This window comes from Caretta caretta, chromosome 1 (assembly GCF_965140235.1).
Source record: "Caretta caretta isolate rCarCar2 chromosome 1, rCarCar1.hap1, whole genome shotgun sequence".
Taxonomy (NCBI): Eukaryota; Metazoa; Chordata; order Testudines; family Cheloniidae; genus Caretta; species Caretta caretta.
This window is the reverse complement of record NC_134206.1, coordinates 96,768,841-96,795,455: the sequence shown is the minus strand read 5'-3', so window position 1 is coordinate 96,795,455 and position 26,615 is coordinate 96,768,841. Positions and strand designations below refer to the sequence as shown.

The window sequence follows — 26,615 nt, the reverse complement described above, 5'->3', positions numbered from 1 at the left end:
CCCATTTGCCTTGATCCTGCAAATGCTTTCACGTGCTTAACTTTATGCACTTGAGTAACCCCACTGATGTCCGTGGGACTCCTCATATGCATAAAGTTAAGCATATTCGTAGGATCAGGACCTCACTGGCTCCCTAAAGAGAGTAAGATTTAAAACTACTGATCCTGTGATCTCCAGTGATTTTTAGAGCAGAAAATTATGAATTCTAGTTCCCCATTCTGCTTATCTACTATTACACTGGTTTGTATCATAGAATCGGAGATCATATTTCCTGTCTCGAGTAAAATCCTTTGAACAGACTTCTGATATGTATATAAATGTTCACTTTGAACAAGAAAATAAATATGCATGTAACTTCCATGCCCAAGGAACTTTTAGCTTGGGTGTTAGGATGAATGTTGCAAGGCATGCATTCTCACAAATATGCTTTTAAAAAAACCCTAAACTTTTTTCTATTAAACAGCTTTTAAAATTCAAATGGATATATTAGGTCAGTTCTTCCATCTAACTTTCAATTTTGTTTTGCTCTGTTTTTAAATAGATCTTCTTTATGGGTGAAATCCTGGGCCCATTTACTTCAGTGAGGCCATGATTTCACCTTGCAAGTCCTTGTAGAGCTTCAGCTTTTTCTAAAATGAACAGACTTTATTTATTTATTGCTGTTTAGGTTATTCCAAAGTTTATATCTTTGTTGCATCAGAACAGGAAATGGTATGTAACTTGTTTTCTACAGTGTTTTTTTGGTTTGTGGCAGGGAGTATGTGGTGGAAAAGCTTTGGTTATAATTGTAATCAATGCAGTGTTCTTCATAAATTTAATGTTTTTAAAATTAGTCCCATTAGTAATCTGAGTATGTTCATAACTTACTTGCATTTTAGTTACATTGCAATCAGGAACCAAAAAAGGCTATTTTTAAAATTAACTCAAACAGAATCTTCTTTCAACCAAAAAGCATATTTGATTTTTAATAGTTTTATCCACTTAAAAACACACGTCTAAATGTTGATAGAATAACTGGATACTTCTGTTTTTAAAAGAATTTTTTATACCACACAGTATCTTTTTTCCTGTTTAGCTGCGTTCATGGTTCTGGGCTTCAAAGAAGGAATTTTCTTTACGCCACTGATGTAGTAGAAGCATTCCTTACTGTTCTAAAGAAGGGGAAGCCAGGTGAAATTTATAACATTGGAACCAATTTTGAAATGTCCATTGTACAGCTTGCTAAAGAATTAATCCATCTAGTAAGTAAACAATGTAGACAGTTCAGAGTATTTGTGGTTTCTTTTCTTCTTAATGGTACATCTGCAATTGAACTGCAGAGGATTTGAATTACTTTGGGTTTATGTGAGTTTAATGTTCAAAGGGTAGGAAAGATGAGGTTTGACAGTCCCCTAGAGAGACAGAAGTGCCATAGATCCACAGAACAGGTAGCACAGATATAGTGCACAAAACAGCTGTGCAAGCTACCCCACACTACAGACTTTTGTCATTCCTCCTGGGATCTTGACCTGGAAGAAATTATCTAGAAGTCTGAAGATAGCTCAGTCTCCATACTAATGCAATCTTCCTAGGTCTTGGGAGACCTGGGTTCAATTTCCTGCTATGCCATAAACTTCCTGTGTGACCTTGGGCATGTAATGTAGCCTTTTAGTGCTTCAATTCCTCATCTGTAAAATGGGATGTTGTGAGGATAAATTCATTTAAAGACTTTGAAGGATTTTGAGATCTAGTGATGAAAAGTGCTGTATAAGAAATAGGTGGTGATATTATTGTTTCTCACTGTTGCAAGGCTTTTTTTAAAGGGGGCAGCACTGAGAGCTCTCCACCTGCTTTCCATGCAGGCTAATGACCAGTCATCAATTGACAACTACTTCTTGATACTGTCTGTTTCATTTTGGTCAGGGAATGTGGAATTGCCATAAGTAAAAACTTGCTATAATTTAGAATTATATAAAAATCCAGTTATTAAACAAGTATTGGAAGGTATCTGGAGAAGAGTGGCCATTGGAATCACTATAAATGGTCAAAACTAGTTAACTTGCAGTAATTTCACCAGCCACAGGTCATAAAATTTAAACGAAAAAGCATACAGAAATGGTGGTTCTTAATCCAGTGTTAAATTCAAACCTTAATATTGATTTATTTCTGTGCATTGTAACTAGGTTTGTAATATAGAAAACGATTTATTCTTTTCTGGTTGACAGATAAAAAAGACCAATTCAGAATCTGAAATGGAACATTGGGTGGATTATGTCAAAGACAGGTGAGGAATTGGTTAACAGTCTATTGGGGGATTTTTTATCTTAAAGATGTGTTCTATCTTTTTTTGTGTTGTACTTTCTTTGTACCACTGCGCAAAAAAAAAAAAAAAAAAAAAAATCTAATTATCTCCTTTTGTGACACTAGTCTGTTCCTGCATAGATCAGTGATGTCAGGCTCACCCTGAAGGGCATATTCCATTTTTAGTCATAGGCCAGGGTGTGTGTGTACAGTGGTACTTCCTCCCTTTAATCCACAGAGGAATGCCTGCTGTCAGTAGGAGATTTGCACAAAGATAAAGTGTAGAAATATGGCCTTTATGTCATAACTAAACTGTCTTAATTTGTTTGTTCAGTACCTTGTTACATTCACCATCATGCAGGATGGAAGAAACTCTGACCTTTACAACCAGTCTTATTTCTGTCATTTGTTTAACTTCCTGTTTTTGTGTGCCGTCTCTGTTCTCCATCTGCATTTCCTTCCTTGAAGCAACTCCCAATTTCCCACCTTTCTGCAGGCTTCACTTGTGCCCCCATTCTCTATTCTGAAATGATTAGTAATGGAATAGTTAATATCACCATTAACATGGCATCAACGGCTTTAGAATTGACACCCCCAGTGAGATTAGAATGGAGCAGGAGGGTCACACCTCTGAGCCATTGTTTCAGTTGTTCTGCAGGCTCAGAAAGACTATCAGGTTAAGATTCTGTCATGGATATATTGCCCATGTCCTGTCTCTGACTTTTACTTAAAATACCCTGCGGGGCGGGGAGGACAACACACTGTCAGAGCGCTGCTGCGGCTTGCAGCTGCTCCAGCCCTGATGACCACTGCTGCTCCAGCGGGCCGGCAGCTGCTTTGACCGTCCAGGGGCCGGCCGCTGCTTCGGCCCTGCCCCAGAAGTCAGAGAGGTCCCAGAAAGTCATGGAATCTGTGACCTCTGGGATAGAATCTTATCCATAACTATCAGTTATTCTGTTCATATTTTGAAGGTTATCTTGGCAGCTAGGAGGCCTTTAAATTTATTAACTTAAAAAGATTAAACCTTAGATTGTGGACAATCTGAATGTAATTACATGGACTGCATAAATACGTCAGATGGGCCAAATGCAGCCCTTTGACTGTAATTTAGACTGATGGATGTGTCCAAGGCCAGAGGGGACCATTGTGATCATCTAGTGTGACCTGTATAACACAAGCCATAGAACTTCCCCAGAATAATTCCTAGAGCATTAAATACACAAGCTGTCATTGTGCTGTTGATAAGATCAAGAGACTTATGAACTTTAGAGATGGGAACACATGAGCCCTGAAGTGTTGAAGAAGAATAGGACATTGTCCTATGAAAACTAAGTTTTCTATAAAATATGAACCCTGCCTCACTTGCTGTGAACAAACATAAAGCAGGGAAATTGGAAAGACTAGCTCTGTAGGCTGCATCTTGGAAAATAATTATGGTGACAGTACTATAACATCTTAAAATGTAGCAGAAGACATTTTATATTCTATTTGATTTAAGTAACGGTTATTCAATGTCTGGAAGGTATGTGGTTGAGGAGACTAACAGACAAGACTTTTGTGTCTATGTGACAGAAATCACTACAGTTACTGGAACAGTGTTGAAAATAGTTTATCCATATTTCCACTGGCACCCAAACGGTTCAGCAGCATCTGTGTCTTATGTCAACTCCTGGAATGTAGCTATGGCTTACTGCCTAGGTGCATGAGCTCCTAGCTGCAGTGATATAGCAGCTTTTCTCCTCAAGTAAGCAGCACTTTCGATAAAAGGTGAAATACATAAGTAGGATTCTCCTCATTCACTTTCCATCAGTGGATATTGGTACATTTAGGTTCCATGTATTGAGCAGCACTGAGCTCTCACTAATAGTGATGTTGCTGTCCTAGATTTCTAGAGTACTGCCATATCTTCAGAGCTTCAAACAAGGTGAATATTTGAAGCTTCCTAACAGTGTATTATTAGTATCTATTACTAATAATGTTTAGTATGGTTGTGCCGAAGAGCCAACTCCAAATGGACCCCCACTGTGCTACACATTGTACAAAGGGTAGTATATGGTCCCAGTCCCAAAGAGCTTAAAATATAAATAGATAAAACATACACAGAGTGCTAGAAGGGTAGAACACTTAAGCAGAAGAAACTGTGTGGTGACAGCAGACAATGACAAAATTCACCCTACTATTCTTAAGGAACTAGTTGAAGCAATCTCTGAATCATTAACTGTTGTCTTCAACAATTCATGGAGGATGAATGACCTCCCAGAGGACTATAAAAAAGTAAACATAGTACCTCTCTTCAAAAAGAGATAAACAGGACCTGGGGAATTATAGACCACTCAGCCTGATATCTGTAGAGATTCTGAAATAAATTATTAAATAATCAATTTGCTCAAACCTACAGAAAAATAAGGTGATAATTAATAGCCAGCATGGATTTCTCGAGAACAAATGATGTCAAATCTAATTGCTTTCTTTCACAAGGTAACTGGTCTAGTGGTTGGGGGGGGGGAAGCAGTAGACATAATATATCTGGACTTTTTACATTATCCTACATGATATTCTTGTAAGCAAACTGGGGAAATGTGGTTTAGATGAAATTACTATAAGGTGGGTGCATAACTTGTTGAAAAACTACTCAAGAATATTTATCAGTGGTTTGCTGTCAAACTTGGAAGACCTATCCAGTGAGGTCTTGCAGGGGTCTGTTCAAGGTCCAGTACTATTGTTATTTTCATTAAAAACTTGGATGATGGAGTGAGGTAGTATGCTTGTAAAATTTGCAGATACCACCACCCTGGGAGAGGTTGCAAGCACTTTGGAGGACAGAATTAGGTTTCTTGAAACATTGGAGAATTGATCTGAAATCCACAAGATGAAATTCAATAAAGACAAGTGCAAAGTATTGCACTTAAGAAGGAAAAAAAAATCTAATGCACAACTGCAAAATGGGGAATAACTGGCTAGGCAGTGGTCCTGCAGAAAAGGATCTGGAGGTTATAGTGAATTACAAATTGAATGAGTCATCAGTGTGGTGCTGTTGCGAAAAAGGCAAATATAATTCTGCAGTGTCTTAACAGGCATGTTATGTAAAACATGGAAAGTAATTGTTCTGCCCTACCCAGCGCTGGTGAGGCTTCAGCTTTAAGAAGTGAATAAATTAGAGAGAGCCCAGAGAACAAAATAAGAGGTTGTTTGGAAAATATGACCTCTGAGGAAAGCTGAAATAATTGGGCCTGTTGACTCTCAAGGTGCAAAGGTTGAAGGTTTCAAATATGTAAAAGGCTGTTATAAAGAGCATGGTGATCACTTGTTCTTCCTGTTCTCTGATGGTAAGACAAGAATTAATCAGTTCAGAGAGATAGATAAGCATTAGAATGGGTTGCCTAGGGAGCTTGTGGTATCCCAGTTATTGGAGTTTTTTAGGAATGGGCTAGACAAACATCTTTAAGAATGGTCTGGGAGGTATATTTAGTCCTGTCTGAGCACAGCCAGATGGACTGATGACCTCTTGAGGTTCCTTCTGGACATAAATTTCCATGATCGTTAGTTCCATAACTTGGGGGACACACACAGTTAGTTAGGAAGGAATAAGTTAAACGGAACGCAAAGGGAAAGAAACGGGGTGAGGGAGAAAGAAAAGGTAGAGGAGAAGAGGGTAAGAGGGACAGATGTGGAGTGAAACTAAGGTGAAAAGACTTGGGGGTGGGGGAAGGGGAAGGAGAGGATCAAACAGCAAACCAGCAGCGGGCAGAGAAAGTCCAGTGAAAACTGTACAAGATTCTCTGAATGCCCAAAGGATGAGGTGTCAGCTTTGGGTGCTTCTGCCGCTATCAGCTGGAGTCTCTGGTAGCTTCTCTGCAGTTTTCTCCAAAGGCCACATGGGTTGGTGGGAAGCACCATCTGGGTTCTAAAGCCCTCCAGAGTGGGTGGATGGGTGGAAATATAAACACACTAACACAGTGGGGTTTAAGTTACTGTAGGGGCCGAACTCATTTTTCTCCCTGGGCAGCTGCACATGATGAGTTTTGTGCATGATCACATGCATGATAGAAATGTTTTGAAAATGTGACAAAGTAGATCTGTTTGAATGGGGAAATCATTTTTAATTAAAGAATGCTCTACAGTGCCCTCAAGCACTCATATTAGGCAAAGTGCTGTACACTGAATTGTTTTGAAAAATATTGTACATGCTTTAACTGTATTTTTCTTTAAACTTGTATTTTTGTATTTGTTTTTTAAGACCTACCAATGACCTAAGATATCCAATGAATTCAGAAAAAATGCACAATTTAGGATGGAAACCTAAAGTTCCTTGGAAGGAAGGAATAAAGAAAACAAGTATGCTACATTTAATATCTGTAACTCACTTAGGGGTGGTTATTTGGGAGTAAAGAAGTAGAGACTATTTTGGTTTTGAAATTTAGTGTTATATTACGAGTAGCTAAAGTTAGAATGCTGCCGAGCTTACTTCTTCAAACTAGCCAGTAGAACTGATTCCTCTTTAAGTAGCTTATGTTCCTATTAGTATTTTTTTAAAAAGAAACCCATTAAGTCACCTTAACATTATTAATATCATTTAAAAACAGGGGCAAAAATAAAGTAGACATTTTGATATGGTACAATAGTATCTTGGTTAAGGACTTCACTGAAGATTTCAAATATTATTAGCTATATATTTCACAGAATGCAATTTATGTATAACTATACTACTGCTGTGTAAGCTTCCTTGTGGTATCTGGAAAAGGGTACAAATATACCTAACTATCTGTTTCTCTGTTCAACCTTCTCGTTTATGCTAGTTGAGTGGTACAGAGACAATTTTCGCAACTGGAAGAATGCGGAGAAAGCTTTGGAACCCTTTCCTGTGAGAGAACTATTTGCACAGCTTGATGTACTGTAGGGAGGAAGAGAGAACATAAAGGAAATTCATCCTCTCTCCTCGTGACCATGTCTTCTTTATAGAAACTTGCAGTCAAGTGACCAAGCTGAAGTCTTCTCATATTTCAAGATACATGGACAATTATGAATTCACAGTTGTATATAAGGAACAAAATAGGAAAGATTTTCAGAGCTTTTTAATACTTGATTTTATAGATGTAAATCTGTTAACATCAGTTTTCAGTGCAATATCCTTAAATTTTTATCAAAATTTATTTTAAATAACTATATGAAGGATTTTTATAACACTATACATTGATACGCTTGATTTTAAACCTGTTTTGTTCACTTTGATTAAGAAACATTTTGAATACAACTCTTTGGTATTTTTGATGAAAATAAGTTATTGGTGTGTTTAAGTTCAGAAATGTATCATATGTACTAGAGAGGTCATCACTTCTTATACTTGTTCCATCATGTTAGCTGCAAAATTATATTTTCTGTTCAGCTGTTTAAACATTAAGGAGCCAAATGTTCTATACTCTACCAAAGGTATACAGAATCACAAAAGGTAGAGATGAGACCTAAATGGTTACAGTCTATTTCCCTGCCATTGCAGTATTGTTCTCTATAGATCACATTTCTAGAACATTGTCTGGTCTAATTTTAAATATCCTAAATAGTATGTATCACCTTTCTTGGGAAATTGTTCTCACCCTAAAAGATCTTTCATGAAGCTTGTATTTAATTCCATTCCATTATCTGTCTCCATTATTTTCAAAGGATTTTGTCACTGTGATCATTATCCAGTTATTACCTCTTGTATTACCCCAAATAATTTTTCTCCTTCATGTTTACAATTGGAATGTTTGGAAAAACTTGAATGCTAAATTTGTTACAGTATTTCAAATGTTATAATGTCCTGTGATATGAAGAATATTTTTTGCCGGAGGGATATAAGCTAAATAGTTTTTTGTTTCAGTGAGTTGTGGGATGGTTTGTATTATCAGAGTTTAGATCATCTTATCAATGAAACGTTGCTTGTTAGTAAAACTTCCTTGTAAAATGGGTTTTTTTTGTTTTTTTTTTTAAGGGAGAAATATCCTGAATTTTCACAAAATTCTGTAGAAAACTATAATTATGGAAAAGCTGCTAATATGGATTTTTCAATGTTGATTTTTGAATATAAAGTGCTTGTCTAACTTTTTCCACTGAATGCATCCGATGAAGTGAGCTGTAGCTCACAAAAGCTTATGCTCAAATAAATTGGTCAGTCTCTAAGGTGCCACAAGTATTCCTTTTTCTTTTTGTCTAACTTGATTATCTTCTGGTATGCATGAGTTGATTCAATTTGTGCCTCTCTTGGTAAAAAATTAAATGATGGCATTGTATATTAATTGAATCTTCCAGGGGCCTTGAAGAGTAGCCCTAAGTCGAGAACAAGACATTACCCTCTCTTGGAGATGACAAGGATGTGAATAAGTAGAGAGAGCATTAAATGGTCACCAGGGAAATTGTTTCATAAACTATTTTAATATAAGCTCATGCTTGTAACACTAAACACATAAGGAATGGAAAAAGCCAAGGTTTTTGTAGAGAACAAGATAGATAATATATTTTATTTGACCAACTGCTGTTGGTGGAAGGGACAAGCTTTTGAGCTTCACAGAGTTATTCCTCTGGTCTAGAGAAGGTAACCACAGTGTCAGATCTAAATGCAAGGTGGACATATTGTTAAGCATAAGGGTTTGCACGTTTTGTAGGAGACGACTTAAAATTAAGTAGGCAATGAATAGCTCTGCAGTCGTAGGACGATGGAACGTTAAGCAGCAGAGTGTGTTACGGATTGTTCTGAGCCATAAAACCAGTGTATTTGCTAAGTCCATGGTTTGTAGTGTTGAGCAGAGTTATGAATTTAAGGTCTCAGGCTCATCTTTTGAGGTTTCCTTTGAGGATGAGGACTGAGGCTGGATATGGAGTGATTGCTTTGTGAAGTGTTCACTCATGGGTAATACAATATTTTTGTCTTATCATTGTGCTGCCTGAGTTCATTAGAGAGCACAGTGATTGTCTGATTTCATCCACATAGTTGTTGGGGCATTTGATATATTGGGTGAGGTACACCCTATTTTGTAACAGGTGTATGTAGGACCTATGGATTTTAAAAGATGTGTTTTGGGGCGGGGGGTATTGGTGGTCATAGTAGTGGAGCTATCACTGCAGGTTTTGCATCTGTTCTGGCAGGGTCTTGTGCTGCTTTGGTTGGTGTGTCCTGGTCAGTAAGGAGCTTGCTTCTCGTGATGAGGTTGGGTTGTTTGAAGGCCAGAAGAGGGGGTTTGGGAAAGATTTCTTTCAGGATGTAGTCCCCATCAAATATGGGTTGTAAGTGTTTGCTGCCCCAAATAGGTTCTGTTGTGGGTTGAGGGGTGACTACTAGAGATGTGCAGGCAGTGGGTTTTTTCCCTCTGTATTGAAGCAGGCTCTCCTGAGATATTTGGGTGGCCATTCCATGATACAATCTACTTCTCGAGTGGAATGTCCTTGTTTGGCAAAAACTGCAGAGGTATTAATTGTCCACTTCATTTTAAATGGTCCCTACAACATGTGTGAACCCTTATGCTTAATAGTCTGTCTCAACTTGCATTTAGCTTGGTCACTTTGGTTACCATGTCTAGACCTGAGGAAGAACTCTGTGAAGCTCAAAAACTTGTCCCTTCCACTACCAGCAGTTTGTCCAATAAAGGATATTAACTCACCTACCTTGTCTCTCTCATATCAAGGGACCAACACTGCTACAACAACACTGCAATCTCGTTTTTCATAGTAATGACAGTTCATTATCTCTGATCTTGAAAACTGCAGCTCCCTAATCTGTAGTCTCCATAAATCCTGGATCCCTCACCTCTGTCGTATGCTGCTATTCTGCACTTACTTGTCTGTACCAAGACTTATGATCGCATCAACTTGTCCTCAAATAGCTTAACTGCCTCTTTAATCACTTGAAGATCCAATTCAAAATTTTTTGCCTTGGCAAATAGGCCTGCCAGTTTGTGCTGTGATTCTGTGACGTCTCACAAGCTTAGCAGCATCTACCTGGGTCAGATTTTGGACTAGAGCCCTTCAGGGAAAGTCCTAATGTTGATTAAGTAGGTGATATTCTTCCTTCTGCTGGGGCACTGGTTTAGTATTGATCTCATAATGCTGCAGGTCTTGGTACTGTAATGCAGAGGAGATGTTACTGAGTACATGGCCACTTTTTGTGTGAAAGAACTATTACTTTTGCAAGAGTAGAGATCTTGTGGCTTGATTGAATTTGGCTTGGTATTTGTAATTCTCTTTATATTCTTTTGTAGTTTCAGCTGGATGTTGATCTGCGTCTCCAGTCACCCAGTTGGGCTTGTGTGAACAAATAGAGGTTCACCCCTGCAGATCAGTTTGTATCATTGGAGGCCTTCTCCCTTTTACTAAACAAGGTTTCCTGGTGGTTCTACCTTGGTTTTCAGGCTGTGATGGGGCATCAGATAATTTTATATCTTTTTTTTTTTCCCCCATAGTTATTGGAGTCATCCCACCTATCTGAAGAGTAGAACATCAAGGAGAAGGGGCTCGTCTAGTCTCCTTTCCCTTGATATTGCCATTGCCATTTTTCTGTGGTACACTTCCTTGGCAGTTAAATTGCCTGGTACATGTTGAACATTACAAGCTTGATGTAGCTGGCTTCTGGTCTTCTTCTCTGGGATTGTGGCAGGTAGCTCCCATGTTTTTCCAGCAGGGAGTTTCTAAAATGATTTGTCCTTAAAAAGCAGTTCAGTCTTGGAAACAGGAGTGGATTAAATCTCCTTTCTTTTAAGGCAGAGGTGGCTGTCATAATTTTTTTTTTTAAGGCTGGAAGTGACCACTAGTGATCATCTAGTTCTCTATCTTTGGGTCATGACTCAAAATTGGGTCATCAGAATGTGTTAAAGGGTTGCGGGACAGGCTGGGCTCAGCCCTCCGCTCCAGACCTTGCCATCCGCTGCACAAGGTTACAGTCACTCAGGGTTGGCTTACATCGTAAGCACCCAGTGCAATAGATGGCATAAATGGTGACGGGGGCCTACTGGGCCAAATCTGACTGACTGGCACTTCAACCCCATGTACTAGATTGCAACACCATTCTCACAAATTGAGCTTGGCCAGCCTCCTGTCAAGAAGGCTAGGCCAAACCTGAGCAGCAATGTAACCCAGCTTGCTGCAATGCCCAGAGGGGGAGCCAAGCCCAGACCCCTCTGGGACAGGAGCTGGAAGAAAGTAGTTTCTATCCCATTCTCCAGTCCTGGCCCCTTGTTGTACCACCCTGCAGCTGGATGACACCCTGTGTTCCAAATCCCTATCTGGCCTCTCAGTCTGGGCCCACCAATATATCCCTCCTCGGCGGCTGGGCAACTCTCCCTCTGTCACACTACCCATCCTGGACCCCAGCCTCCCAGATCTTTCCCCATCCCTTTATATGTGGGGGCTGTTTTCTGGGGTGCTATTTGGTCACCAGTCTCCATATCTTTTCCCCAGCTCCTTCCTCAGTGCACCCTGAGACCCCCACTCTCTCCACTTTCCCTCCAGGCCCCCAACTTCCACTTTCCCTTTGCCCCTTATGGGATGTGTATATTTGGGGGAGGGGGATAGTCTTGGCTCACTGCCCCTCCCCCAGTTGCATCTGGAATCTTCGCTTTGAAACCTATTGTCCCCTGCCAGACCCTTCCAGGTGAGGGGGACATTGGATTTTTGGAGGCTTCTGAGTCACAACAGGCTACAAGATTTACAAATGGGTTCTGACCCCAAAAATGTGTTCATCTGCCGATCTAGTCTGACCTGTATAACATGGGCCAAAGGACTTCCTTCAGTTAATTCCTCTTTGAACTAGAGCATCTCTCTTAGAAAAACATCCAACCTTGATTGAAAAAAATGCAAGTGATGGGAAATCCACCACCTCCATTAGTAAATTGTTTGTGGTTAATTACTCTCTGTTTAAAAATTATGCCTTATTTTTGGTCTGAATTTATCTAGCTTTAAATTTTTGTTCCTCACATAGTTATAAACTGTAATCAAGTCACCCTTTCAGCTTCCCTTTCATAAGCTAAATAGATACGGTGATTGAGCTCCTTGAATCTAAGGTGGATTTTCCAGTCTTTTAATCATTGTCATGGCTCTTTGCCAAACTCTCTTCAATTTATCCACATCCTTCTTGAGCTGTGAACACCAGCACTGGATGTGGTGTTCCAGTAGCTGTCGCATCAGTACCAAATACAGATGTAACACAGCCTCTCAACTCTTACTCAAGGTTCCCCTGTTTATACATCCAAGGATCACATTAGCCCTTTTGACCACAGTGTGACACTGCCAGCTCATGTTTGGTTGATTATCCACAATGACTTCCAAGTCTTTTTCAGCATTACTGCTTCTTAGGATAGAGTCCCCTCATCCTGTAAGTATGACTGACCTTCTTTGTTCCTAGTTATATAGCTTTACACTTCACCATATTAAAGCATACACAGCTTGCTTGCACTATGCTTACCAGGCAATCTAGATTTCTCAGTATCAATAACCTGTCCTCTTATTATTTACCACTCCCCCAGTCTTTGTCATGTGCAAACTTCATCAGTTATTTTTGTTTCCAGGTCATTGATAAAAATGTTAAATAGCATAGAGCCAAGAATTGGTCCCTGTGGGACCCTACTAGAGTCCCTTAGTCAAGGATCACTTATAATTACCCTGTGAAACCTGTCAGCCAGTTTTTAATCTGTTTAGGGGAGGGTTTTGGTTGATTTGGGGGATGTGGAGTGTTCTAAGGTTAAGGTACTTCAGGGGATGGGGGTTTAGGAGGAGACTTATGGGAGATATCTGGGGAGGCTGCAGGCCTGTCAGCCAGTGTTGTGCTTGACATAACACTTTTAGATTGTATCTTTGAACCCAGGCAAGGAGGAGTACCACATGATCCTGCCCCTCTGTTAGAACCTCGCAGTGCTTATATGGGGCGGGAGATGGGCTCAAGAGAGTGTGCAAGAATGACTCTAGCCTGGTTAGGAAACCCACCTTGTGGTGAGGAGACTTAGGGTATTTCCATACTACAGTTAAAAACCTGCAGCTGGTCTGTGCCAGCTGACTTGGACTAAGGGGCTATTTAATTGCAGTGTGGACATTTGGGCTTGGGCTGAAGTCCGGGCTCTAGGACCCAGCGAGGTAGGTCCCAGAGCTCAGACTGTAACCTGAGCCCGAACATCTATACCACAATTAAACAGCCTCTTCTCTGAGCCTGGGTTAGCTGGTATAGGCCAGCCCTGGGTGTCTAATTGCAGTGCAGACATATCCTTAGGCTCCAGTCCACCTGCTCCAAAGACTAATTATTTAATCCATAGTGAAACAGGAAAGATGGTGGAAGCTCAAATCATAATATTCTAAAGCTCCTGAGTAGTAGGAAACCACTGTTTAAATCTTTTCTCTCTGTCAGGCAGAGGGGGTGAGGAATTGAACCTGAGTCTCCCACATCACAAATGAGTGTTCTAACCCCTAGAGTAAAAGTTATAAGGTGGACACTAGCATGATGATGCTTAAGCAGCTCCCTACCTAGTGTGGTGGCTTTGTTGATTGCATTCTGAGGTGTTCATTGTATAGGGAGCCTAGGTGCCTAACTTAGGTTTTGTGGATCCCAATGTTGTTCCAGGGATTTTCTGGTCACCTAAAAGTTAGCCATTCATTCCTTTGTGGAACCAGTCCAGAGAGCCAAGACTGGGGTGGGGAGCTGTGAACAGGTGACCTCCTGGAGTGCTTAGCCATGACCTACCTCTGGTGCACAGACATGAACCTCCTGAAGTTCCCAACATGTAGAAAGGAGTATGGGCCCTGATGGGAAAGTATGCAGCCTGGGGGTCCGTGAGGCAGTCCCTCACGTTCTGGCACTGCCTCCATGTGGTAGCTGATGAGCGCTCAGGAAACCTTCTCACAGCTCTGTTCCTTTTGCGATTGCCTCTGAGTCATGCCCACTTACTCAAACAAGGGAAATTCACGTGCAAAAGTGTCATTAATGTGGAGTTATGGTTATTCCAAGGGTATCCTAGACCCCTCCAAAATGTGAGCATTTAATTCCCAAAAGGCAAATGGTGGGTAATCAGGAAATACGGCGCTATGGTCACACTTTCCAGACAAAAATGCAGTCAGAGTCCCTGTGGTGCTGGCAATAGGAACTGGCACTGTAACAGTAGGTTGCTGTTTTTTTCTGTGCCTGCAGCTCCACTTAAGCACGCCATTTCATGCACTCCCACTGTCCTTTCAGTTTGTATACGCCGTTGATTTTGGGAGTACTTGCCGCTGGTTGGCAGCGCTTTGCCTGTGCAGAAAGGTTGAGGAAGGGATGACATGCTGTGATTCCCATGGCATTGTTTTCACGATGGAAAAAGGTGTGTTCTTAATCCTAGGGAAGACATGGGAGTTAGCAGGTAGGCTTAAAGTCTAGTATTCACTTGGATTTTACCTCCAGTTACAAGTTCCCTGAGGGTATGTATACAGTGGAGCTTTTAATGTGAGTTAATTGCCAATTAATTGGAGTAAGCAAACATATTTGTGCATGCTAGTCAGGTCACTTTGCAAACATTTGTTCCAGGACATATGATTGTGGCTCAGCCTAGGATGAAGTACAAGTGTTTGTGGAGTGTCCAGGCTAGCATTGTAGCTAACTTGAAATAATTGGCAATCAAATATACACCCCACCCACACCCCCCTGACTCCATAAGGTAGAAATTCAAGGGGGCAGATTTAAAGTTGCATAGCTGTGCTGTGTGAGAAGTATCACCTTAACTGCATTTCATGGCTTTTCCATATTTGTGTTTTGGAAATTAAGCTCATATTCTGGAAGGACACAAGAAGCACAGGATTCAGTGCCAGTAACCGAACACCTAATTAATAAAGTTCTTGCAGGCATATGGGGCTAAATACATTAGACTAAAAATAGAACTAAACAATCATTTTAAATCTCATCCTTTAAAAAAGGGATTTTTTTAAATTTCAGTCTAGCAAACAGGTTTATTTCAAGTAGAATTTGAATATTGTCTGAATACATGCTTAATCACAAGCTGTCCCCAGATATAGTCTCTTTAACAAGCAGAAGAATTACTTTATCTTCTTCTTGTTCAGGAGTCATATATTTTAGGTAGTTTAGATATTTCAAATGGCTGCTTTTGTAAACTGCCCTGCAAAATTGTATTTCTTCTGCATTTGTTCTCACTGCAGCAGGAGGGAGGATGTGTTGGAGAAATCCCACTCATCTCTATCACTGTTGAAAGGTGTCCTAAACAAAGATGTTTGATCTTGAGCTATTAACTTAGCCCAGTGGTACATGTACCCCAGGGGGTACTCCACTCATCTAGACAGTGTTTCTCAACCTGGGGATTGCAGCCCTCAGGGGATGGGTTTCGGGAGGGTAGCAAGTGCAGGGCTGGCATCAGGGGATGGCAAGCAGGATAAATGCCCAGGGTTCCACGCTATAGGGTGCTCCGTGGAGCTAAGATGCATGCTTCAGCCCTGCTGCCTGGGTTCAGGCTTCACACAAGGTTCACAAGTGAAAAACAGGCTCAAGTATCACATAAACATAAGTACAATATTTATATTCCAATCAATCTATTTGAAAATTATATGGTAAAAATGAGGACGTAAGCAATTTTTCAGTAATAATGTGCTGTGACACTTTTGTGTTTTTTATGTCTGATTTTGTAAGCAAGTAGTTTTTAAGTGAGGTGAAAGTTGGGGTATGCAAGACCAATCAGATGCGTGAAAGGGTTATAGTAATCTACAAAGGCTGAGAAGCACTGACTTAGCTGACAGTGGTATAACTGTCATGTGACTAATATTACTGAAATGAGGTTGGATAGGATTTTCAGATGTGACTAAGTGACTTAGGACTTATTGAGGATCAGTGGGACTTGTGAGTCTATGTCACTTAATCACATCTGAAAATCCTAGCCCAAGTTGTGCTTTTGAAAATCCCACATTTCAACCACTTCCTGCTCTCCTTGACCCAATGTTCTCAAGCAGCAGTTTCCCCATTTCTTTTCCCCTATCACCTGCTGGTTAGATTCAGCAGGTCAGATTGCCCTGTCAGGGAAATGTCCCAGGAGGAATATTTTTTTACCTTTATCACACCTGCTTCTACTGTGGAAGGACAGTGGTCCTCTAGTGTCCTGCTGATAGAGGGAAGTGTAACGTTACATGACAAGTTGAAATCATAGCAATAAATATTGGACACAGCAAGGGAATTATGCACAACAGTTCAATCGATGGTGGCTCCTTGGAGCAAAAGGCTGGCCTTGTGATGAAAGAAATGAAGTGTGATTTAAGGGATGTTGGTTCCATTGCCAGGTGTCTCTCTACCTCTGTTTCCCATCTGTAAGATGGGGATAATAACTCTTCCTTTCTCCCATGCTTTGTCTGTCTTGTTTATTTATTTTGGGAGTAGGGATTCTCTCTCTGTTTGTACAATACCTAGTATAAGGGGACCCTATTCTTGGCTGGGGCCTCTGCATGCTATCATAATGCAAATAAACAGTAGCAGGAATGTCTGCCCACCTTAATTACCCTGCACTATAAACTGTAAAATATATTATTGTGACCCAAGAAAATTTTAATGCCAACTGGCTTACTGGCATATCCTGATTCTGGTGTGTACATTCTGGTTCCCCAGAGAATATCTGTGAGGTCTTAAATGAAAGCCAAGGTCATGCTGGTTGTTAATACTGTTGTGAAATATATGTACAGATGCTATGTAAGAGGTTGTGTATTTATACTGAAAATATGTTTTTTTAAAGTCTGTATCAAGGTATCAGTCTCAAGCAAAGGTGAAAGACAGGTTTTCCGTCAGACAAGAGGTAAGAAATGCATACCTGTCTGTCAGGATGTAACACTTAACACACATATGAAGTCAAATGTTAACAAAGCAATGTGAAATCAATAGGGAAGCAACACATAGGAAAAACAAGCCATGGGTGGTTATCCTGTCTGAGTACAAACAATGAACATTGGTTGTATATTTAGGAAAGAAAGAAGAGATCCCCTCTTCCTGCACCTAAACAATAAATGGACAGTGCAATTACATTCAGGAACATGGGATTTCAGCCAAGCTTGGTTGAAAACACTGCAAAGGACTTGGGATATGAGAAGCTCCCATCTAAAGAAGCTTAACTTATTAGTTTAGTCTCTAGAAAGCATGTTACAATTGTATGTTTTACATGTAACCATTTGTTTCCAATAGTCTTCCTCGTTATCTTCTGAAACTCTAGTTTTTAATTATATGTTTTTAATGAAAACAAGAATAAGTTTCTCAGTGCTGTAGTGTTAAGCAAATTGCTGAATCTTACAAGCGTGGTGTGTGCACGACAGACCTGGTATTTCTATGAGTGTTCAGTGGATAAGGGATGAGACACTACAGGGGGTGGCTTCAAAGGGACTCAGGTGCACTTATTGTTAATCTGCAAGGGAAAGTAAGGGCTGGCATAGCCCAGAGGAGAGTGCTTGGGTTACTATAACAGGTTGGTGTTATTAGGGAGCTGACTCCCAGTTTAGCACAAGTAAGACTCCCTCTTACTGAGGCTGGGGGTAACAAGGTACTCAGTCTGGGGTACCCATCACAATTATACTATAAACTGAGTTTACCTTTCCAAGTGAGTTTTGCATACACACTACCCAAAGTCAGCAGCCTCCTCCTTCGGCTATCCCTTGATATGGGGATGATGTCCGCCGAGGGGGTTCATTGCTGAGTTTTTAGGTGGCTGAGGAGCCCAATTCGTGCCCTGCAGATTTTCCCACAGAAGTGACAGATGTAATCTTGGAGGAGACATAGACAGCTGGACTGTTGTGCCCTTAGAATCATAGAATCATAGAATATCAGGGTTGGAAGGGACCCCAGAAGGTCATCTAGTCCAACCCCCTGCTCGAAGCAGGACCAATTCCCAGTTAAATCATCCCAGCCAGGGCTTTGTCAAGCGTGACCTTAAAAACCTCTAAGGAAGGAGATTCTACCACCTCCCTAGGTAACGCATTCCAGTGTTTCACCACCCTCTTAGTGAAAAAGTTTTTCCTAATATCCAATCTAAACCTCCCCCACTGCAACTTGAGACCATTACTCCTCGTTCTGTCATCTGCTACCATTGAGAACAGTCTAGAGCCATCCTCTTTGGAACCCCCTTTCAGGTAGTTGAAAGCAGCTATCAAATCCCCCCTCATTCTTCTCTTCTGCAGGCTAAACAATCCCAGCTCCCTCAGCCTCTCCTCATAACTCATGTGTTCCAGACCCCTAATCATTTTTGTTGCCCTTCGCTGGACTCTCTCCAATTTATCCACATCCTTCTTGAAGTGTGGGGCCCAAAACTGGACACAGTACTCCAGATGAGGCCTCACCAATGTCAAATAGAGGGGAACGATCACGTCCCTCGATCTGCTGGCTATGCCCCTACTTATACATCCCAAAATGCCATTGGCCTTCTTGGCAACAAGGGCACACTGCTGACTCATATCCAGCTTCTCGTCCACTGTCACCCCTAGGTCCTTTTCCGCAGAACTGCTGCCTAGCCATTCGGTCCCTAGTCTGTAGCGGTGCATTGGGTTCTTCTGTCCTAAGTGCAGGACCCTGCACTTATCCTTATTGAACCTCATCAGATTTCTTTTGGCCTAATCCTCCAATTTGTCTAGGTCCTTCTGTATCCTATCCCTCCCCTCCAGCGTATCTACCACTCCTCCCAGTTTAGTATCATCCGCAAATTTGCTGAGAGTGCAATCCACACCATCCTCCAGATCATTTATGAAGATATTGAACAAAACCGGCCCCAGGACCGACCCTTGGGGCACTCCACTTGATACCGGCTGCCAACTAGACATGGAGCCATTGATCACTACCCGTTGAGCCCGACAATCTAGCCAGCTTTCTACCCACCTTATAGTGCATTCATCCAGCCCATACTTCCTTAACTTGCTGACAAGAATACTGTGGGAGACCATGTCAAAAGCTTTGCTAAAGTCAAGAAACAATACATCCACTGCTTTCCCTTCATCCACAGAACCAGTAATCTCATCATAAAAGGCGATTAGATTAGTAAGGCATGACCTTCCCTTGGTGAATCCATGCTGGCTGTTCCTGATCACTTTCCTCTCATGCAAGTGCTTCAGGATTGATTCTTTGAGGACCTGCTCCATGATTTTTCCAGGGACTGAGGTGAGGCTGACTGGCCTGTAGTTCCCAGGATCCTCCTTCTTCCCTTTTTTAAAGATTGGCACTACATTAGCCTTTTTCCAGTCATCCGGGACTTCCCCCGTTCGCCATGAGTTTTCAAAGATAATGGCCAATGGCTCTGCAATCACAGCCGCCAATTCCTTCAGCACTCTCGGATGCAACTCGTCCGGCCCCGTGGACTTGTGCACGTCCAGCTTTTCTAAATAGTCCCTAACCACTTCTTTCTCCACAGAGGGCTGACCATCTCTTCCCCATTTTGCGATGCCCAGCGCAGCAGTCTGGGAGCTGACCTTGTTAGTGAAAACAGAGGCAAAAAAAGCATTGAGTACATTAGCTTTTTCCACATCCTCTGTCACTAGGTTGCCTCCCTCATTCAGTAAGGGGCCCACACTTTCCTTGGCTTTCTTCTTGTTGCCAACATACCTGAAGAAACCCTTCTTGTTACTCTTGACATCTCTGGCTAGCTGCAGCTCCAGGTGCGATTTGGCCCTCCTGATATCATTCCTACATGCCCGAGCAATATTTTTATACTCTTCCCTGGTCATATGTCCAACCTTCCACTTCTTGTAAGCTTCTTTTTTATGTTTAAGATCCGCTAGGATTTCACCATTAAGCCAAGCTGGTCGCCTGCCATATTTACTATTGTTTCGACTCATCGGGATGGTTTGTCCCTGTAACTTCAACAGGGATTCCTTGAAATACAGCCAGCTCTGCTGGACTCCTTTCCCCTTCAAGTTAGTCCCCCAGGGGACCCTGGCCATCCGTTCCCTGAGGGAGTCGAAGTCTGCTTTCCTGAAGTCCAGGGTCCGTATCCTGCTGCTTACCTTTCTTCCCTGCGTCAGGATCCTGAACTCAACCAACTCATGGTCACTGCCTCCCAGATTCCCATCCACTTTTGCTTCCCCCACTAATTCTACCCGGTTTGTGAGCAGCAGGTCAAGAAAAGCGCCCCCCCTAGTTGGCTCCTCTAGCACTTGTGCCAGGAAATTTCCCCTACGCTTTCCAAAAACTTCCTGGATTATCTATGCACCACTGTATTGCTCTCCCAGCAGATATCAGGAAAATTAAAGTCACCCATGAGAATCAGGGCATGCGATCTAGTAGCTTCCGTGAGCTGCCGGAAGAAAGCCTCATCTACCTCATCCCCCTGGTCCGGTGGTCTATAGCAGACTCCCACCACTACATCACTCTTGTTGCACACACTTCTAAACTTAATCCAGAGACACTCAGGGTTTTCTGCAGTTTCGTACCGGAGCTCTGAGCAGTCATACTGCTCCCTTACATACAGTGCTACTCCCCCACCTTTTCTGCCCTTTCTCTCCTCCTTTGTTGCTTCTCTGTCTCATGAGCACATGTGTTCTCCTGAAAGTGAGCTGTGGGTTGGTGTGTTCTGTTCCACGCCAAGTCCTCCCAGTTTGTTGGGTTGAGGCCTCCCTTTTTAAGGTGTACTTTCAGTATGTCTTTGAAGCACTTTTGCTGCACTCTGCAAGCCATTCGTCCCTGACTTAAGGGAGAGAAGAGTACTTGCTTCGGGAGGCAAGTGTCAGGTATACGTACGGAGTTGGTGTTTCTTGACCAGCACTTCTACACTGCTGATGTTGGCTGCAGAGAGAATGCTGATGTAGCTGCCATCAACTGGAACAAATACAAACATTTTAGAAAGGTCAGGGCCAGTCGAAAGGCCCTTGCTGCTCTGGGTGTAATGGCTGTGAAAACTCTCCTGGAACTAGTGTTTCAAATTTTATGAATATGGTCACACATGCTGTAGAGTTTAAAAAGATTCTAAAGATTACAAGATTAGGCGAGCTAGTTCACTGGAAGATGTGCTCACTAACTGATTACATGCATCAGTTTTGAACAAGCCAGTCATAACCAGAGCAATGGAAAATTATGAAAAGAATATGAGATGCCAAGATTTTCATTTTGTCATAAATGATTGCTGCTTTAGAGCACCTTTCCACTAAGCAAAATGAGGGTTTTTTCCGCTCTCTGCAATTGAAATCTTCCACCTGTTTTTCTTTTGTTTGCTTTGTTCTTGAGATGTCTTCATGAGCAACCACTGATCATATCCTCAGCATTTCTAGTTCTGAAAGTAAAAAGAAAAGGAGTACTTGTGGAACCTTAGAGACTAACCAATTTATTTGAGCATAAGCTTTTGTGAGCTACAGCTCACTTCATTGGACGCATAAGTGAGCTGTAGCTCACGAAAGCTTATGCTCAAATAAATTGGTTAGTCTCTAAGGTGCCACAAGTACTCCTTTTCCTTTTGCGAATACAGACTAACATGGCTGTTACTCTGAGTTCTGAAAGTGTATGTCTCGTCTAGCGCTGCTACATGCAGAATGCTAGGGAAAGCAGTGGATAGCAAAAGAACTCCCAAGGGGTAGTGGGATAGCTTGAGAAAGCTGATGCTTGGTCTAAAGCTTAAAAAAAGATATAAATGAGGTGACATATGCCACCATGTTCTTCTCTAGGGGCTGCCTGGGCAGAGGCTGTGGTGCATTGCTTCCTGTATCCTGCAGCAGACAGCAGGATCATGATGGTAAGGCTTTTGAGGGTTAGCCCTCAGAAAGAGAGAAATCTCTCAGGTACCTTCACCAAGTTCTATTCAAATCTCAGTAAATAACTAGTCACCAGTAGGTGCACTTTATGAGGCACAATTACACTCTGTGCAAGAGCTATCCTTAAATGCACACACTCCCACCCCCTTGGTAAGACAAATATTAATTCTTTTTTATTATGTCATTATTATGCCTTATAATTTAAAAACATTTTTTTATATATTTAATGCCATTATAAATGCTGGAGGCAAAGCGGGGTTTGGGGTGAAGGTTGACAGCTCACAACCCCCCGTGTAATAACTTCGTGCCCCCCTGAGGGGTCCCAACCCCCAGTTTGAGACCCCTGACTTAAGTCATCTGTAACCAAGCCTAGGGTGCTGTCTTCTCGTACAAATCAAAGCAATCTTCTGTCCCCTAAGGAGCTTACAGGCTAACTGCAGATGCAATGAGGGGAGTAACAGGGCAATATGGAGGAGTGTGGCAGAAGAGACCAGGACAACCCTCAAAATTATTTGGGTGCTTAGTGCTGCCTAGTGCTCAGACTGATGGAACAATATATTTGTTTTTTTAAAGATTAGTAGAAAAAAATTGCTCCCATGTTCAATTCCACTTTTCAAACCTGTATCCATGAAGTATCCCATCTTCAATGCAGGTTCTTCTTGCTTGGTACTTACAGTCGTCTATTATGTGGGTTTCCTGTGATATCGTCCACCTCCATGTGGACAATGTCATTGGACAATCTCCACCTGAGCTGGCATGTCTGGGAGTGGCCTCTTTCGCTCCACCCACCCCTGGAAAGAAGAAAGCGATGGGCCCATCAACAACCTAAGCTACCAAGCAGAAGGTGGAGTAGAGCGAGGGGGTGATCTTTCCCCTCTATCCAACGGAAATATAAACAGTGCTACCTCTTCCAGTCTGATCCTTCTGGAATGCTGTGAGTTGCAAATAAATGCACAGAGGTGTGAGAGCCAAATGTGAGTTGCTCCAACTCTAGCTACTCCCACATGCATGTACATAAAGCCCTGTAACCCCCGAAGCTTTATATTATTAAAATAATTGTATACATTGAAATAAATGTATACACTGAGAATAAGCTGTGTTTTTGCAAGGATGTGGAGTTAGACACTCAAATAAACCAAGGAATTTGTGCAGAGCTCCACATACAGAACATGGAGCTGGAGCACTAGGTGATAAACAAACCCTTGGAGAGGTTGAGGGAAAAACTACTCTATATGTTCCTAAGACCAGAGGGTGGAGGGCTGGGCCCTGTCAAGCTGGGCAACTCTCTCCACACCTGCTACTGTTTATGAGTTATCAGGGAGCAAAATAAAGGCATTCAAAGTGTTGTGCTGTGAAAAAACGTCACACTTCATTCATGTTTTGATAACTCCAAAATGGCCATACAGACCTGATCAGCCTTTAAACAGCACCAAAAATCAAAGCAAATATTTTGGGACTCAGGAGCAATACAAGAAATTTTATTGCTAAAGATCATTTTTTTTCCTCCAGAAAATTATATGCATCTGGAAATAGAGGGGTACAAAGGATTTTATATTATTATTAATCGTAATTATCTATATATAGTAGGCAAAATGTATTTACCGGGATCTGTTGGCGAATATTGTTTTTGCTGTATTCTGTGCAGTAGGTAATAGATGTGTTTTGCAGCAACTGGCTTTTTTTATTTCAAGGGTTGATTTGTTTTATTTACATATACCTCAGAAACAATGAGAATGTGCAAAACAAGTATTCCCTCAGGTTGTCTTGCATGTGTGTCACCCTGATGATGGAGATGGGGGTGCCAACATAAACGTTTCATTACGTAATTTAATACAAGCACAATGGGAAACACTAACTAGTTTATGAGCTGCTGAAGGGCAGAGAATGTATATTTCCCTATATTTTCCCCACGCATCACTTTAATACTTAGCAAATAATAATGCACAATGAATATAAAACAACAAAAAGGGGAGGATGATCACAGTGAAATGACTTTTCAAGGAGTCCCTGAAACCTTTTAAACATGAGCCGAAATAGCTCAGTTGGGAGAGCGTTAGACTGAAGATCTAAAGGTCCCTGGTTCGATCCCGGGTTTCGGCAGATGATTTTTTTTTCCTTTTGCGTGCTTAATGCGAAGTCAATGGCAATCTCCCCGCTCGTCTCTTCCCGCCGCCGCCGCCGCCTTAGCTCCGGCCCCGGGCCCCATGCCGCAGGGGGGGCCCTATTGCACCCCACCTATAGGCGCAGAGAGGCTGGGGGAGCAGCACTCCCCGTGGCCGGGGAAGGGGCATTTCTCTGCTGCAGTGCGGAGAGAGACCGGCCCCCCCAGCCTGGTGCCCCCGGCCCTAGAGAAGGGGGTGGCGGGCAGCCCCCAGGCAGGCGCCGCAGCGTCCCAGGCAGCAGCCAGCCGCGACACCGCGCTCCCTTCCCGGCCGCCGCGGCGGGCCTCCCCGTGTGCCGGGGCCGAAGTGCGCCCCGGGGCGAGGGGGCCGGCGGCGAGCAAAGCTGCCGGAAAGGGGGCGGCGTGGGGGCGGCCGCGGGGCGCGTGTTCCCTGCTGGCTGGGCCGTGGGGTTAAAGGCCCAAGACGTTTGAGGCAGGGGGGCGGCTCGAGGGGACTCCGGTCAGTGAAGTATTTGACTCTCGAGCGCCCAGAGCCTAGCCCCCAGGTCCACCCCGCTCGCGGGGTGTCCGTGCCGCGCAGCCGCGCTTGGCGGTCTCCCCCCGGCGTCCGGCGGGGAACCCACGGGCCCGGCCCCCCTTTGGCTTCTCTTCTCCTTTGCCGCCCTCGGCCTTCCTTTTCTTCTGTAACTCGCGCCAACTGGACCTCCCTTCCTTCCCATTTTAAAAACAAAAAATCTTCTCCTAGTGTTCTGTGCACGCTAACTTTTACCCTGGTTTGGGCAGGTTTTGTCATTGTGCTATTTAATTTACATTTTTAATAGCAAGCAAGCAAGCCCTGAAAATACGAATACTGGCGCCACCCCACTCCACGCTGCTCCTGTCCCTGCCCCCGGCTGTGGCCCCAGCCTCCGCTTCTTACCCCTGGCCTCAGCCCCCTTCCCAGAGCCATGGCCCGGACCCTGGCCTTGGCTGGAGTCGGGGATGTGAGGTAAAAAGTTTAGGAACCACTGTAGTAGCTTAAGCAATCACATCTCTGTGTTTTGTTGTACAGTATAGCACTTGGTTGTCACTGTAAGTTTGTAATTTACTAATTTATTTCTAAAGTTTTAATCCCCCTCACCCCCCGCCAATCCCACAAATTTACTCTTTCTTCAGTTGCCTTTGATCCTCCAATGAAACTCAGGTGAGGATTGCCTTTCTCAACTGTTATTTTGCCTCAATCCTGAGCCTTAACATTTACACTGCAATTTTTAGCCCTGAAACTCAAGACTCAGGAATCCAAGTGAGCTGACCTGGGTTCATTTTGCCCATTTGGGAATTTTGTTCCAGTGTAGACATACCCTAACAGGCTGTGGGAAAATCAACCATATTGTTCTGTTTTATTACCTTTGTGTCATACCACATTCAAACTCATGCCACTTTCCAGGTTTCTCCTTCCCAACAACTACCTCTATTTCCATTGGTTTCAGAGGAACAGCCGTGTTAGTCTGTATTCGCAAAAAGAAAAGGAGTACTTGTGGCACCTTAGAGACTAACCAATTTATTTGAGCATGAGCTTTCGTGAGCTACAGCTCACTTCATCAGATGTTTACCGTGGAAACTGCAGCAGACTTTATATACACACAGAGAATATGAAACAATACCTCCTCCCACCCCACTGTCCTGCTGGTAATAGCTTATCTAAAGTGATCAACAGGTGGGCCATTTCCATTATTTTTCTCCAGATGAATTGGTTTGCTTTTTCTCTTTTCAAGATGGATCATCTACTGAGAAGTAGATTCAGCACATCTTCTCTAGCTGAAGCTTCTACTTTTAGAATCATTAAGGTTGTTTTCTTTGTACCTGAGGAACTCCTTGGATGATGAACATAAGAACAGCCATACTGTGTCAGATTAGTAATCCATCTAGCCCAGTATCCTGTTTTCCGACTGTGGCTAGTGCCAGGTGCTTCAGAGGAAATGAGCAGAACAGGCAATCACTGAGTGAGTCATTTCCTGTCATCCACTCCTAGCTTCTGGCAGTCAAGCTAGGGACACCTGGAGCATGGGGTGGTTGTATTTTTTTCTCTGACAGATACCTGGGTAGAGAGGTTACTTTCCCTCTTTTTAGCACTGGTGAAATTGCTGCTGGAATACTGTCTAATTCTGGTACCCACAATTCAAGAAGGATGTTGATAAATTGGAGAGAGTTCAGAGACGAGACACAAAAACGACTAAAGGATTAGAAACATGCTGTATAACAAGAGACTCAAAGCGTTCACTCTATTTATCTTAACAAAGAGAAGTTTAAGGGGTGATTTGATTACAGCCTATAAGTAGCTACCTGGGGAACAATATTTAATAATGGGCTTCAATCTAGCAGGGAAAGATATAACAGAATCCAATGACTAAGTTGAAGCTAGAGCAGGGGTGGGCAAACTACGGCCCACAGGCCAGATCTGGCCCGAGGGCCGTTTTAAGCCAGCCCGGGAGCTTCCGCTGCGGTGCCTGGTCGAGGCCACACCATGCAGCTTGGCCCCACTCTGGTTCTC

General features: G+C 42.6%; 1 protein-coding gene and 1 non-coding gene across 4 annotated transcripts in view; both read left to right on the top strand.

Annotated features, from left to right (window-relative positions):
* TGDS (TDP-glucose 4,6-dehydratase) overlaps positions 1-26,615 on the top strand; it is a 1,159,807-nt gene that overhangs the window by 165,498 nt on the left and 967,694 nt on the right. For 2 of the 3 annotated variants that reach the window (XM_048853325.2, XM_048853315.2), the window contains exons 8-12: positions 668-711; positions 1,076-1,241; positions 2,205-2,263; positions 6,518-6,615; positions 7,077-8,440. The exons of the other annotated variant lie outside the window; for it this stretch is intronic. In XM_048853325.2, the coding sequence (XP_048709282.2) occupies positions 668-711; positions 1,076-1,241; positions 2,205-2,263; positions 6,518-6,615; positions 7,077-7,177 (468 nt within the window). In that variant the 3' untranslated portion in view covers positions 7,178-8,440. Of the gene's footprint in view, positions 1-667; positions 712-1,075; positions 1,242-2,204; positions 2,264-6,517; positions 6,616-7,076; positions 8,441-26,615 lie in introns of those variants that run through there. 3 annotated transcript variants of the gene reach the window in all.
* TRNAF-GAA (transfer RNA phenylalanine (anticodon GAA)) lies at positions 23,991-24,063 on the top strand. Its single transcript has one exon. It is a non-coding gene; the product is annotated as a tRNA-Phe (tRNA).